We start from the raw sequence: 17,045 nt of genomic DNA, 5'->3' as shown, positions 1-17,045 counted from the left end.
ATTGTTTTTTGTAATAATTTTACGTATTAGGTTTCACCTCGTAGAGATATAAGGAAGAGTATGTGCACTGTCGCTGACCGAAAATTTCTGGATACTCCGCCGTCACTTCTTAAGCCGACTGTACAACCTAAATCCTATGAGCCAGACAGTCTTCCTGGAACGAAAGATCACCGCTGAGCAAAAGCTCTGAACAATGAAGAGGAACACCTGTCAGTTCAGGAATAACTGTAGTAAAACTGTGTGTTGGTGTTTGTTGTTTTTGATCAACCCTAGTCAGTCTGACCGAGCAGACCCATTAACCACAGGCAAGCAACCGCCCCTGCAGGTCTGCCCCGTGCAGTGAACCTGTGTTTCCTTGTAGCTGACAGCGCCTCGCCACAGTAAGGCATGAAGAAAAGGTGTGGAGGTTTGAGGGCTGGTTCCTGGATGGACGCCGCATTTGCGTCTCTCCCATGATATGGTTATATGGTTACCACTCAACACCGTTATTGGTTTCCTGGGTTACGGGAAACCATTTGACTTGTTCCCCTGTGTACTGTTACCTAAATTGGAAAAAAAGAATATGAAAAGTGAAAGGAAGAAAAGAGAGATGTAGGAAGAGAGGAAGGCAGGACCAGAAATAGAATGACAAAGGTGATGGAAGAAGTAGGCAGCACTACATCAAATGAGGGGGTGATGGGCACCACCACCCACTACCACAGTCTACTGGTAAAGTCAGTAAATTACAGTATGACAATGTGTTTAGAGTAAGTTTAAAACAAAAATAAAAACTAACAGAATTTGGACAGGAACTGCATATGTAAATTTCTAACTTCCAAGTAAACCAGTGCAGTATCTTTGACTAGATATCCTGTTGTGTTTATACGTCAACACTAAAATGACTGTCGGGGACGGGTTTGCTGTGCCTTGGCACCGCTTCTTGTTTAGCTGTGTTTTTCTGAGGGTCCGGCAGACGTGCCTACCAAACGCAATAGTAGCATAGGAGAGGCTTTTTGAAGCTGGAGGGACAGATACAACCTTATTAACTCCTTTACTACCACAAATATCCTAAACACCAAACAGAATCGTTCGTAGGTAGCACAGTTAAGTAATACGTCATCAGAGTGAAGGAGTTAAGATAAAGCAAAGGGTAGTAGTTCATGCTTCACCTGAATCGACTCTGCGAAGAAGGCTGCTAGTTTTCCTTTTGGGATAGAATATGTAAAAACTTCATCCAGCTGCTCGACGTATTTCTCAGCAGAGGAGCACACACCATCCACCAGCTGACTTTCATTGACCCTTGAGGACTGGACAACACAATCCCGGTGACCACCCCACAGTCCTCTATACGGGTCTGGGTTCAGTGCCTGTAAATATTATTAGTAAAACGAGACCAACAGTTACTGCCAGTTAACTGCTGGCTTTATACTTTCAAATGTAATACAGAGATGATAATAAAACAAAGCTAATGTTCTGCTATATTGTTTTCAAATGGAATCACTGACAATACTTACGTTGTGAATTCCAAATCCATTGGCAAAGTTATATTTCCACGTGTTGTGTGCGGTAAGGCCAGCAGCGTATGGGGAGGCTCCATGGAAGCTGTTTCTCAGAGTTACTATGTCAAAGCTTCCGGTATACAGTCGTGCCATCATCATCGCCATGTCATTGGCCTCAGAGCCACTATTCACAAAATATACAACCTGAAAAAATACAACCAGGAAATTATTAACCCTACAGATAAAGTGAGAAGAATATTATTTTTACATAAACATCCATATTTAGCAGGAAAGCTCAGTATGCTTGGGTCCTCTAGCCAACTCCTCTTCAACCACTGCATAGCTTTTTGTTTTCTTAGTCTATCTATTGCCAGACGCCTTAATCCCATACGGGGTGGCTACAAGCAAATCGCCTCCACGTCGCCCTGTCCCCCGCCATTTCAATGCCCTGCTCCCAACTCACACCCCCCTCTCTCATATATCTCACCACTCCATCCCTCCAACTCATCCTTGGCCTACCCCTCCCTCTCTCCCCCTCCACCTCAATCACATACACTCTCCTCGTCAGTCTCTCACTCTCCATCCTCTCCACATGGCCAAACCACCTCAGTTTCTCAGTAAATCTTGGTAAATCTAGGTATTTAAGACTCGGGATTAGGTACAGCAGCATGGCATTTCATTTCCATTATTGAAATATTTTGTCTTAGGTTCTGAAACGCCAGAATGGCATTACTGAATATTCTGTGAAAGTTTCTGCCGATATACTTTAAAATGCTTTCACTGCGGAGATATTCTTATAAGCTGAATAAAATCGTCAGTCGTGGGCTCGAATAAAATACAAAGTTCTTTACTCTCGACCACACCATTCATCACGAGTATTATAACATTCTGGGTGCCCCAGATTATTTGTCTAGGCAGAAGGAAGAGGAATGAATGAAAAAAAGAAAGACAGAAGAGGATGGAAGGAAGAAAGGAAAGGGCAGATATCCGAGAGCAGCACCACGTCAAGTGAGTGGATGGTGAGCCCCCCCACCTACCACCATATGTCTATCTATCTATCTATAGCCCGACGCCCTAATCCCGCAAAGGGTGGCCGCAGACAAAACGCCTCCAAGTCGCTCTGTCACCCACCATTTGACTACCCTCCCCCCAACTCACCCCCACCTCCCTCATATACCTCTCAACTCCATCCCTCCACCTCATCCTCGGTCTACCTCTCCCTCTCCCTCCACCTCACCTACATACACCCTCTTAGTCAGTCTCCATTCTCTTCACATGTCCAAACCACCTCAGTGTATTTCTCTTAATCTTCTCAACCACATCCACATCCACCCCACAGCGTTCCTTCACTTCTTCATTCATCAACCTGTCCCTCCACGTCACTCCACATGCTCCTCTCAAGTAACTCATTTCCATTGCTCTCACTCTTGACTTGTTCCCCTCTTGCAAGGTCCATGCCTCGCTTCCATACGTCAGGGTAGGGATCACAATACTATCATGCAGTGACTTCTTAACTTCCATACTCACCTCCCTATTTCTCATCACTGCTTTCAGTGTACCAACAACCTTCCTTCCCTGCTGTACCCTTTCACGCACTTCATCCCCCAAAGTTCCATCCCTACTCATCACACTACCCAAGTACTTGAATGCACTCACATTCTCCATATCCTCACCATCCAACCTCACTGCACACTCTGTGACTTCATTCCTCTCAAACACCATAACTTTACTTTTGTTTACATTAACTTTCAGATTCCTCCTCCTACACACTGTCCCAAATTCATTCACCAAACTTTGCAACTCCCATTCATCTTCACTCAACAGTACTGTATCATCAGCAAACAGCAACACCGGAAGCTTCCAAACCTCACCCTCATTCATTAGAGCCACCCCCACATCCACTGCCCTACCCTGCACCTCCTTTACAACCCCATCCATGTATATATTAAACAGCCATGGAGACATCACACAACCCTGTTTCAGTCCCACATTGAGATCAAAGAACTCACTCAGCTCACCATCCACTTGCACCGCAGCCCTAGCTTCCTCGTACATACTCTTCACAGCACTCAACAATTTCCCCTCCACTGCATATATTCTTAATACCTTCCACATACCTTGCCTATCTATTCTGTCATAAGCTTTCTCCAAGTCCATGAAGGCAGCATACACTTTCCTTCCCTTCTCTAGATACTTCTCCACTAAACATCTTAGAACAGATATCTGATCTACGCACTCTTTTCCCTTCCTAAATCCCCCTTGTTCTTCTCCAACTAACTCCTCTGTCATATGCCTAACCCTATCAATGAGTATTCTACCATATATTTTACCAGTCACACTAAGTAGGCAAATACCCCTATGATTACCACATACTTCTCTCTCCCCTTTTCCTTTGTATAAAGGAACAATTATACCTGATTTCCAGTCCTCTGGAACCCTTCCCTCTTCCCAAGCCAATCTACACAACTTCCATATCCACTCCACAACAATCTCACCCCCATACCTAAGCATTTCACCACACACTCCATCTATTCCTGGGGCCTTTCCCAACTTAATCTTCTTCATCGCTTCCACTACTTCCGCCCTATTGATCTCTTCCTCCCTCCTCTCATCTCTTCTTCTCCCAGCCATTCCCCAACCACTTATACTCGCACTGCTCTCACTCTCTACATTCAACAAATCCTCAAAGTGCTCCTTCCATCTCCTCAGTTTCTCTCTCTTCTCCAGCAACGATCTATTATTCCTATCTTTCACTCCCCTACTATTTCCCTTTTCACACTGCCTTACTTTCTTTATCTCCTTCCAAAACAATTTCTTACTCTCCCTCCATTTCACACTCAGATTCCTCCCAAACTCTTCATCCACTTTCTTTTTACTCTCCTTCACCAGTCTCTTAACCTTCCTTCTTCTGCTCACATATACCTCTCTCTTCTCTCTCTCATCTTCTCCCCTACCTCTGCTCGCTAACCATTCACTATATGCCTTCTTCTTTTGTTCCACAGCTCGTTTCACCTCATCATTCCACCATGCTGTCCCTTGCACACCCTTGTATCTCCTCCTCACTCCACAAACCGCCTCACATGCTGTGCCTATCTCTTCCGTGAGTATCTTACATATGTATGTGTGTATATATCCCATTGGAGCCCAGTGTCCCCAGCACTGGACAAAAAATAGGGATTTTCAAATCTTAATAAAGTAGGGAATCCCCGGTTAGGGACCTATGAGCTTCCCGACTATGAGCCGATAGGCGGAGGGCGGTACGCTTAGTACCCTCCCAGTACAGGGCCTCGCCCAGCAGCTCTGGGATCCAATGGGATATATATATATATATATATATATATATATCTTCTGTCTTTCATTCCTTCATTCTTTCCTCTTCCTTCTGCCTGTGGGTGACTCTACACTGAGTGACAAGCCAAATGGTTTCCTGTACACCAGGAAACCATTTACTACGCTGGGTGGTAACCATATAACCAAATTTTGGCACCTGGTGGTTTAGTGGGTAATTATTTCGCTCCAGCCGGATTGAGCCGGTGAAGGTTTATATCCAAGCGGTGATTTTTTTTTTTTATGCGAGGAAGAAGGAACCAAAGGCCATGAGCCCGCAGTTACAGTTCCCTCCAAGAGAAAAACAAAATACAATAGAGAGCCAAATTCAAGATCCGATCATTTTGAGATGTCTGGACACACTGCGTTTGAAAGACTGGAGATCATAGGCAGCAGGAAATACAGACAGAGGGAGACAGTTCCAGAGCTGACCTGTTGCATAAATGAAAGACTGGGAGTAACGGTTAACTCTTGCATTAGAGAGTTGGACAGAAAAGGGATGAGAGTTTGCTGCCAGACGGGTGCTATGCGCCCGTCGTAGAGGTGGAGGAATGCAAGCAGACAGTTCAGAGGAGCAGTGACCATTAAAGTAGCGATAGAAAAGAGATAAAGATGCAACAGTGCGGCGAAGAGACAGAGGTTGAAGGGAGTCAGTAAGAGGAGGAGAGTTAATGAGACGAAAAGCCTTTGACTCCACCCTATTGAGAAGAGCTGTATGTGGGGAGCCTCCCCACACATGAGAGTTGTACTCCACACAGGGTCGGATAAAACCCCTGTATAGAGTCAACAATTGTGCAGGGGTAAAGAAAGAGCGGAGTTGGCTTAGCACACCCAATCTCTTGGAAATAGATTTTACAAGAGATGTAATATGATCTTTCCAGGACAAGTCCCGAGTAAATGAAACCCCAAGCATGTTCAAGGATGATGCAGGATTAAGCTGAATATTATTAAACATTAGTGGGTATACCTGTGGAAGATTTTGTTGGGTTGATAGGTGTAAGAACTGAGTCTTAGATGGATTAAAGACAACCATATTATTTTTACCCCAGTCAGAGATACGAGCCAAGTCAGACATTAGGTGTGTTATAACCTCATCCCTTGTTTGTTGAAGTAACTGTTGAGATGGGCGTTGGTGGAACCGAATGGAAAGGTGAAGGGTGGAGTCATCAGCGTATGAGTGGATAGGGTTAGATGTACAGCTTAGAAGATCATTGATGAATAAAAGGAAGAGAGTTGGTGATAGGACAGAGCCCTGAGGAACACCACTGTTGATAGATCTAGGAGAAGAACGATGGCCGTCTACAACAGCGGCTATAGAACGACCAGAAAGGAAGCTAGCGATGAAGGCACAGATAGAAGGATAGAAACCGTAGGAGGGCAGTTTGAAAATTAAAGATTTATGCCAGACTCGATCGAAAGCCTTTGAGATGTCAAGTACAATGGCAAAGCTTTCGGCAAAGTCCCGAAAGGAGGATGACCAGGAGTCTGAAAGGTAGGTGAGAAGATCGCCAGTGGAGCGTCCCTGACGGAACCCATACTGACTATCGGAAAGAAGGTTGTGATAGGAAAGATGCCTTAAAATTTTTCTATTGAGAATTGACTCGAAAACTTTTGAAATACAGGACGTTAAAGCAATTGGACGATAGTTGGAGGGTTGGGAGTGGTCACCCTTCTTTGGGACTGGCTGAATGAGAGCAAACTTCCAGCAAGAAGGAAAGGTACAGGTTGACAGACAAAGGCGAAAGAGTTTGCCTAGGCAGGGTGTAAGCACAGAAGCACAGTTCTTGAGAACAACAGGAGGGACCCCATCAGGCCCATATGCCTTGTTTGTACTGAGGCCAGCAATGGCAGAAAATACATCAACTGAAGAAATTTTAATGTCAGCCATGAGGAAGTCAGAGGAGGGAAGAGATGGAGGAACAGCACCGGAATCGTCTAAGGTGGATTGGAGGAGAAAGTCTGAGCGAAGAGATCTGCTTTATCAGTAGAAGAAATAGCTACAGAACCATCAGAGTAGAAAAGAGGAGGGAAGGATGATGACGTAAAGTTGTTAGAAAGATTTTTGGCAAGGTGCCAGAAGGAGCGGGAAGAATTCGAGTTGGAGAGTTGAGAGCATTTAGTATGGATGAAAATATTTTTAGTAGAGCGAAGAACAGACTTAGCACGATTCCGGGCAGAAACGTAAAGATGATGTGATTCAGGGGTGGGTTGGCTCCGGTACCTTATGTAGGTACACCTTATGGTTATGTAGGTTGGGGTTGACTGCTCATGTAATGCCACTCAGGGATGAGTGAGGCTGGTCACTCTCATCTTAAATGTCGAGACCAACTGCCTAGCCCCGGGCTCCTACGCTCCTCTTGGGGCAATGTAGGATTGGATGATGGATGGATGGATATATATATATATACACATTATTTATAGATATATATACACACACACACACACACACACACACACACACACACACACACACACACACACACACACACACACACACACATACACACACACACACACACACACACACACACACACACACACACACACACACACACACACACACACACACACACACACACACACACACACACACACACACACACACATTATCGTTCTCAAATCATTCGATTCAAGAGAGGGTAATCAAAGTTTAAGGGTCAGATATAAGTATAATCAGCAATAACCTCGTCATTATTATTGGCTCCTTCCTGTATTGAATCAAACCGTCCCGTGGAAGCAAGCAATAAAAGGAAAATATGTGAGTGTTGCCGAGTTTGATCACTTCCATACCTGCCACAGTACCATCACAACACTGCCATACTCATGAGGGACTAACTTTGAGGTCTCCTGGAAGTGTGTCTGTCAGCCGCTTGGCATACTCATGAATCTTTGGATGTAGATATATATTTGTTGTGTGCCACAGCTTCCGCATCTGCTCCGTCGCCGCTGCAAGAACTTTCCTGTAAGCAGAATTTTTACATCACCAAGACTGGCCTGTAAAGAATAAAATATGCAGTTGTAAATGAATATGAGAGTTTTCTAGAATAAAAACAATTATCTTCATATCTGGGCTTTACTTATCGGTTAACGTACGAAATAAAGAGTTTTACGCCTATACTAAAAATCTTAAAACCGTATTGCCATGTCGCACCCTTGCAGCAAATTAAGTATATTAGGATAGGACAGCCTGGATTGACAGAGGACCGCTTCATCGTTAGGCTGTTAGGGTAATTTGATTTTGGGGAGAAGGTGAGCACTTAATGTAGAAAAGAATAACCTCCTCCTCGTTGTTGACGTTAGTTAAATTTTTAAATGACTTGTTTTCCAAAGTTTTAGTAAACCATTATTATTTTTTTCCATATTTTCATAAGCACTCTCTTGTTCATCGTAAGGTTGGTAATCTGTGTCCAACAATATTCTAAGCTCCTGCCTCGTATTTTTGGGCCTGAGGACAAGATAATAAGCTGTAAAGAATGGACATAACCAGGATGGAACAGCAAGGGGAGGTTTACAGTATATACAGAGTGATGATGCATAACTTACTTTGAGTGAGAGAAGTTTTAGTGTGTGGCAAATTAGCTTGATAATATATTTTTTTTTTTTATGCAAGAAAGAAGGAACCAAAGGCCAGGAGCCCGCAAACCATTCCTTCCAAGAAAAAAACAACAATACAAAAGAGAGCCAAATTCAAGATCCATTCATTTCGAGATGCCTGGACACACTGCGTTTGAAAGACTGGAGATCATAGGAGGTAGGAAATACAGACAGAGGGAGAGAGTTCCAGAGTTGACCTGTTGCATAAATGAAGGACTGGGAGTAACGGTTAATAAACACAGTAAAAATACGGTGTGGCCTTCAAGATATGAAAACATGCAGTCACTCATTATGAATTTCTCTCAATCATTTTAATTGAGAGAGTGACGAGGAGAGTGTATGTGAGTGAGGTGGAGCGAGGGAGAGGGAGGGGGAGGCCAAGGATGAGGTGGAGGGATGGAGTGGAGAGGTATATGAGACAGGGGGGTGTGAGTTGGGAGCAGGGCAATGAGATGCAGGGGGACAGGGCAACATGGAGGCGATTTGTATGTGGCCACCCTTTAAGGGATTAAGGCGTCTGGCAATAGACAGAATATATATATTTTAATTAAACTATAAAATCAAAAGAGAAGAAAAGACTGGAGGAAGTTTAGAGTTTTCCACAGTGAGTAGTTCAGAGATGGAGAGAACACTTTAGGGGAGTAGTAACTAATATATAAAACTGTTCTGAAAAAGAGACTGACAGACTAGGAGGCAAATATGGCCCTGGGAGACAGAGTGCATGTTTGGTATATAATAAAATATAATAAAACCAAAACCTGATCTACGAGTGGGGATGAAATAACCAGATTCCACTATGATGATAAGCTTCTCATGAAAAGCAGTTCGGGTATGTGCTATCAGTGTTGATGGAATGATTCGTAGCTGAATATGACAACACTGGCGTGGAACTTTGAACAGAGGGTGTGTAGTGTTGAGTAGAGGAGTAATTACAGAGAAATATGCTGTAGGGAAGAGGAGATATGGATACGTGATGAGAATATAAAAAAAAGCATGGTTACAAATATCTGAAAATGATGATTAGGTAGTTTGAACAATAATAAGAAAATGTTTTGCTTCTTGGAACCAGAGAGTTGAGTGATTCGCAGATGAGAGAGTAGGAAAGGGATGAGGACTGGATGAGAGAGCATGAGATATAGGTAAAAACAAGGCGACCTACTGAGGAGTTCATCGGAAAAGAGCAAGGCATCTGCGAGCCGAAATGGAGAGAGGGAACAGAAAGAGTCCTGGCACATCCAGAGTATCTATCTATCTATTGCCAGACGCCTTAATCCCATACGGTGTGACCACAAACAAATCGCCTCCACGTCGCCCTGTCCCCCGCCATTTCACTGCCCTGCTCCCAACTCGCACCCCTCTCTCTCATAAACCTCTCCACTCCATCCCTTCATCTCATCCTTGGCCTCCCCCTCCCCTTCTCCCCCTCCACCTCACTCACATACACATACACTTTCCTCGTCAGTCTCTCACTCTCCATCCTCTACACATGGCCAAACCACCTCAAAGCTTACCTGCCTGATGATACTTTTACTGTGAAGGTTAATTTCACTGACTTACGGATGACAGTGGCCGACGCTGACAGTAACGATGCCGCCGAAGAGATCCAGGTAGCGCTTGCCACTGTGGTCGAAGAGCCACTGCATATGCCCTTGATGCACCAGGACAGGCTTGGTGAAGTGTGCAGCTAAGGCAGGGTTGAGCAGGTCCTTCCTCACATTTTGTACCCAACTGTACTCCGGACCCTGAAAAAAGGTTGAAACACATTATATCTGTTTGTCTTTATAGACAGATAGACAGATAGATTATAGATAGATAGATTGACCCACTGCATGATCTAGACCTTCTTTCCGAGAGGAGACAGAGAGCCAGAATTTACCCTTCGTCATACTCCTGCCCAAAACAGTTGCCAAACAAATAATTCCGTGGCAGCTGCTTCGACGTCACCCCCCACGCCCAGCCCCTACATCCGTGCCTGCGCTGGTTCAATCCACAAGGAGCTTGGTGTTTTGGTCCGTGGGTCCTCTCCGTAATCCCATGTTTTCTTTCCTTTTGTAGCTAAAAACTGTATTAAGACGTACGCAAAACCACCAGACATCGAAGCGGTCATTCCAGTACAGGCATGTGTTCTCTTCAGCTTCCAGTACAGTTGAAGTTCAAAGCAAGTTTGACATCAACGAAACTTTTAGCATTGTGTGTGTGTGTGTGTGTGTGTGTGTGTGTGTGTGTGTGTGTGTGTGTGTGTGTGTGTTTAGTTTCATACGAGTATCAGATACAAGCAAATTTCATGCACTTACATATAATAAGGAACTTTGGGAAATGTCACGCATTCGCTCACAAATATTTCCTCTTTAGTTTTTACAGTTTTTAAAAGACTTTTCAGTTCCCAGGTACATGATATACTTAAGAGACATGACCACCGTTACAAATACTTTTTAGTGGATGAATATATTAATCTAGGCTTGCAACCTAACGGGGACTTCTTTTACGCCAGCATAAGTAAACATTAGACCGCAGTTATGATACACCGCTGAAAGATATATGCAAATGCGAGACACCAGCTGGACGTATCACTTACTGTGTATGGAGAGGGTTGGAAATCGCAGGGAGGCATTGATGGCACCTGCGACGACAGGCATTTGGCCCCTGCAATAGAAGAAAAAAGTGTAAAGCACAGCACATCAAGTGCTGTTGCTGTTGTTGTGGTCCCAGGCTTATATGGACGTTTACCCGGTTGAGTGGAAGCTGGCATTGACCTTCTCTGCGATCCACCGTCTCCATGTCAGAGGATAAAGTTAGGGAGGACTGTATTGTCTTATTGGTGGCATCACGAAGAGGCGTCCGTCTCCAACAGTATGAGAAATGTATCTGAGTAACGTTTAATCTGCGGTCAGTGAACAGCAGTTATTATCCCCCTCACAGATACAGTCATATCACATATTCAACCTCCCAGCTACAATTACACTCATGGAATCATTCTTGCTACATCCAATCAATTATATTTCACTTAGGAAAGTATTCTAGAAATGAAGAGGTTATTGAAGGACTCCAGTTCGTAAACTCTCCTCTAAGGTTACTTAAATTTTTGGTAGGAACAGGAATCTAAATATATACTTAGACTTTGGAATGAAGAGTATAAAAATGCATGATCCAAGTAAACAAGACGTCATTATCACGTGTGAGTAGAAGAGGGTCAGTGTGTACAGGATGTGATGATAAATGATCGAAAGGTAAACACACCACACGAGAAGCCGTATTCTGCGTTGCGCTGGACGTCTCCTACCATCACATCCTTAGTTATACAGTATATTCTGAACACTTTTATCATTCTCCCGTTTGCCATTTATGGCTTCATATTATCTACATGGTTTGTCTCAGAAACGCAGAAGATGACAGATAAGTATAAAATGCACATAAATCGGTAAACAAGAGGTGCCACTACAGCTCCCTATGTCACCTACAGTACAAGCCTGGGGACAAGGATGCATGTTGAAGTTCAAATAGCAGCACTTCCTGCTTACATATACCTCTTTTGCTATCACTGCATCATAGAACTCTCTCTCTCTCTCTCCTCTGCCCGCCCGTTCTCCTGCCTTTCCTCAAGTCTTCATTTTTGCTGTCAAACCACATTCCTCCCTTGTGTACCACCCAGCCAAACAGTGCTTACTCGTCATTCCCATTCGTCAGTTTTTCAGCAGTCTTTTCATTTGTCTCTTACCACTCCATCATTCATTTGCCTTCTTCTGTCTTCATCTACTGCAGTTATTTTTTTTTTTATTACATTCATTCCCACATTTTTATACCGTTTACCGTAACAATTTCCTGCATTCACATAATTTTTCTTATTTTTTTCCTCCAAATTCTTCACTCCATACTTTTTCCTCTTAACTCTTTGCACACTTCACTTATGGGTATTGATGTGAAAGGTTTTTGGAGAGGAGGGTGAGAAGTGCATGTGGAAAATGTGTTTTAGTTGTGTTTGTGGACTAGAGTCGTGTATGTCACCAGTGGAACCTCGACAGGGTGGGAACATGCAATTACACGGACACAGGACTGCACCCTCTTAAATGTCCGCCCCTGGATAGGATTACACCCTCTCTTTCATCCCCGTTCTTTTCTTGCGTCCAATCCATTCGCTTCTTCCTTTTTCTTCCATTGCGTACAGTATTTACCAATACATCTATGCATGCAGTTCATCTTACACGCTGACATGTGTGCAACAACACTCGCAACTTTGGAATCCTATCCATACTCTCTTTTATTCGTGTGTATAAATAAAACCCGCTGTTTATATATACAATTTGTCAACCAGTGTGGCCGGAAAAGCTAATATTCACTACCACCCACACTTCAGTTGGCAGGGATGTGTGGGTCAGAAGGAGAAACGTCATAAATGCATGATGGCAGTGGTGAGGTGGGTTACAGCTCCACGCAGATGAAGGTCTTATAGTATATCGGCCGCTCTTGGTATACCTTCCACAGACCTTAATTCATCAGTTTAGTTCACAATACACATTTTTTGTCTTTTTTTTGTGGCTACCTAACCCATCCTCACAGCATCTCACTTGCCTTCAGACCAACTCACAAACTGTCACGCGCACCCCTTCAAGCTAATCCATCCACAACACACACACACACACACACACACACACACACACACACACAAAACACCTCACATATCCTAACACTACCAAATACACCCTCACAATACCCCTACCATCATCACACTAACACACCCACACCCTTACACTAACTCATCCAACAATTCAATACATAGAACGGACTGCACCAGATACCCTGATACTACCTCATACTTATACCCAGCACATATTCGCACTACTTAACAACGTTCCTGCAATACTACACATACTGTATAGTTAAAATTTCGATATATCAGTACCATAAAGTGCCCTACATATTCACACAATCCACACACTGCCTCATGTATACTGCCTCACACATTCTCACACTAACTTACACACTGCCTCACACTACCCCACATCCTGTCTCTCATAATACTTCCCACATCCTCATAGGACAGTTCCTTAACCTCACTTTCAGTCTTTCTTACACCAATACGTGTGCTTACCACAACTACGCTCACAGTTTCACGCCACATCCCACATACTCGTCCTACATTATCTCGCCATCACGTTATTTCACTCTCCACTTCTGATATAAATCACAACACAACACATGTGCTCACGTGTGATTATCCCTTCCACAGCCTCACTCAAGCGTAGGTATGTCTGTTATAGCGCCAATCTCACCAACCCTTCCATCAACCCGCTTCGCCTTACACTTCACATCATCACCCCAAATGCTTGTGTACGACAACTGAGCGAGTTCATTGTGAAAAAGCAAATGTAAAGTGAGCGACAAGGAAACTGAACAAGTATTACAGCTGAGCGAATGCGACATGAACACTCAACATAGTCAGCAAGTTATACCTGGCTAGTACAAAGGATTCAAAGGAAATTTTTGTTCCAGCATATTGACAGTAGAATCAGTTGACTACGTGAACTAAAATAAGATCCGTAAGACAAACCAGGATGATGGTGGGAGCATACCGCAAGACTGGAGTTTAAAAGTCTGTCTATCTATTGCCAGACGCCTTAATCCCGTAAGGGGTGGCCACAAACAAACCGCCTCCATGTCGCCCTGTCCCCAGCCATTTCATTGCCCTGCTCCCAGCTCACGCTCCCCTCTCTCATATACCTCTCCACTCCATCACTCCATCTCATCCTTGGCCTCCTCTTCCCTCTCCCCCCATCCACCTCACATACACTCTCTTCGTCTGTCTCTCACTCTCCATCCTCTCCACACTGCCAAACCACCTCAGTGTGTTTCTCCTAACGCTTCCAACTACATCCACATCCACACCGCAACGCTCCTTCACTTTCTTATTAAAAGTCATCATTGATAAACAGGTGACTAGCCTTCAACCAGCACAACATTACAAGACCTATGGTACATTTAAAACTGTTTCAGAAATAATAATTGAAATGTAAGAATTTTCACTCCAAACCGGGGAATGTGAACCCATACTTGTATACTGTAGCTTCATGGCATCAACACTTACGGAAAGGAAAAGGCTAGCGTTTAGATTATGAAATGTAGAAGAAAGAACAAAGGATAAACTGCCTGGTATAATACAAAACAGAAGGATGGCCTCGTGCCTTCACTTCATGTACAATACAGTACCGGTGTAAGTCACAGCCTACCATCTGAAGATACTGAATGACACACACACACACACACACACACACACACACACACACACACACACACACACAAAGCAGGTACTACAACACTCCGGAATTACTTTTATGCATGCAGGAAGTCAGAGGAAGTTAAGCGAGTAGAAATGCGAATAAGTATACAGTATACTTCCTTAACCCGTTGGTGCCCAGCGTCCAATACAATGGACAAAACTGGGCATTTTCAAAATTTAATAAAGAATGGAACCCCGGGGTAGGGAACTATGAACTTCGCGACTATGACCCGATGGGCGGAGGGCGGTACGCATAGTACCCGTCCAGTAAAATCCCTCTCACAGGAACTCTGGCCACCAATGGGTACAATATGAAGGTGGCTGATATCAATACATGCTTGACTTTGACTAATGTTTCTAATTATCTGGAAGTCTGTGTATAACATTCATTTATTATAATTCTCTCTCTCTCTCTCTCTCTCTCTCTCTCTCTCTCTCTCTCTCTCTCTCTCTCTCTCTCTCTCTGTATATATATATATATTTATATACATATGATGTGGTAGTAATTGCTATTCAACATTGATTTATATCAAAACAAAACATCTAAAGTAGGAACCTCTAAAGTAAACAAAACAATTTTATTGATGACAGCGTGTTCACAGTTTAAAAATAAGTTCTTCCAGATATTGGTTAAGATAATGGCACATCATACGCTCGCGCAGTGTGACTACTGGCTCAATTTATATTGTCATTCAATTGCTCTCGTTCAGTTTCTGTCTTCCACAGTGCACTTAATCAATGTGCACTCGCTGAAGTGGCGGTGACCCCGTATCCTCACCCTCTCGATTGTATTTCACACACCCATTGCTGCTATGCACACTCTTACAGTACATTCTCATACTGTCCTTTGTGTCTGCCCTTACACTAATGTTATAAGTAGTGAAAACCTTTGAACAGGGTACATCATAAAATGTTAGTTGCTACAATTCATTCAGCATTGCTTGCATTATTACTACATGAACGTGTTCGCTCCGAGAGTTGGCCAGAATACTCCTATCTCAGTGACCAGACCAAGGGGTTGAATTTATGTATAAAGTCGTTTTCCAAGTGACCTGGATGATTTTGTAACAATTCTTCAACGATACAATCTTTTAATTATAACACTGTACGAATATCAACCCCTGATCTGCATCATAATTCCCTTAGAAAGTAAGAGGTCCCATTTACCCCCTAGAATGCAGCGCGTAGCCTGGTCCTTAACATATAATTCTAGGTACTGCAGTTAAGGGAAACAGTCCAGGCAAGAGAGATGACACACACTACTGTCATTCCTTTAGGCTTCGTTGTCGGTTTAAAATATTACTGACTAATGGAATAGGGGTGGATGCTATAGCGTGCATCGTGTCGGCGTAAGACAAGGCATATTCCTTGTTCTTATCCCCATCCCCACAAAAAAAAAAAAAAAAAAAAAAAAAACACTACCCTTTACCAACTTTTCTGAGCTGTTACTTATCACTGATATTATTAGGGCGATATCTAACATCTACGAGATAATCAAGGTAGAGATAAGACACTTCGACAACGGGGTAACTGTATTCCATCTGGATCGAGGTACTTGGATCTGAGATTTCAAACTGCAACAGTTCGGCTCTGATTCCTTCACTTTGTTAGATTATATACGGTAAATATCAATACCCTGTCACCTTCTACGATGTGGTGAGGATCAAGAATTCTTGTCAACAAACAGTGTATTGTCAGCATTGTTTCCGATGAGAAAATTGAAATGAGCAACGTGTGAACAGTGTGATATTTTGTGCACTAATTGACGATACTAACAAAGACTAACTGGTCGTGGCCTTCCCAACCTGCTGCATCATCCTGCTAAGCGACCCACGCACACATCTCAATCAGTTGTCATGGAAGTAGATCACGACCACTTCACCATTATTATTACTGTACAGAAGAGAACATTAATGAGAATCTAGCACTTGCATAATACATAAGCTTATTACACATATTCCAGTAGTGTAGTACATAGTGATCTGGAGCAGAATATTAACTAAGTACACATATGATAGTGTACAACAGACGATTGGCACTTAGTGCCAAACATAAGCATATTTACCACTGTGTAGCAGGACTCCATGACGGCACAAGCTGCGCCACATCTTTAGCTGATGAGATGCAAGTGGACACTGAGCTGTGACCTTGACGGATGCTGCCATACAACACCTTACACTCACCCCTGAAGTACCTGAACGTTAGCTATGATGGGGGTAACTACTCAGGGTACCACTCAGCAAAACAAGATTACAGATTGCAATTGTTTGCTTCGTTGCTGAGACAGGAGCAAAGCCAGCAGTCCACGATGCTGGCAAGTGGCCCCACAGACTCCGTGGGTGAGACCGTTACTTGCTGCTCAAGGTCTCAGTTAA

General features: G+C 43.4%; 1 protein-coding gene across 1 annotated transcript in view; it reads right to left on the bottom strand.

Annotated features, from left to right (window-relative positions):
- LOC145412115 (alanine--glyoxylate aminotransferase 2, mitochondrial) overlaps positions 1–16,768 on the bottom strand; it is a 32,615-nt gene extending 15,847 nt beyond the window's left edge. Inside the window, exons 1-7 of the mRNA XM_080282032.1 lie at positions 16,736–16,768; positions 16,447–16,563; positions 10,975–11,042; positions 9,957–10,141; positions 7,642–7,765; positions 1,494–1,682; positions 1,149–1,346 (exon numbers count right to left, since the gene is read on the bottom strand). Coding sequence (XP_080138158.1) covers positions 1,149–1,346; positions 1,494–1,682; positions 7,642–7,765; positions 9,957–10,141; positions 10,975–11,010 — 732 coding nt within the window. The 5' untranslated portion in view covers positions 11,011–11,042; positions 16,447–16,563; positions 16,736–16,768. The remainder of the gene's footprint in view (positions 1–1,148; positions 1,347–1,493; positions 1,683–7,641; positions 7,766–9,956; positions 10,142–10,974; positions 11,043–16,446; positions 16,564–16,735) is intronic.
- Positions 16,769–17,045: the final 277 nt, after the last annotated feature.

The sequence above is a fragment of the Coenobita brevimanus genome, chromosome 92, assembly GCF_032717465.1.
Source record: "Coenobita brevimanus isolate Jiangsu-jjx chromosome 92, ASM3271746v2, whole genome shotgun sequence".
Taxonomy (NCBI): Eukaryota; Metazoa; Arthropoda; class Malacostraca; order Decapoda; family Coenobitidae; genus Coenobita; species Coenobita brevimanus.
The sequence above is the reverse complement of the archived record's forward strand: the minus strand, read 5'-3'. Positions and strand labels throughout refer to the sequence as shown.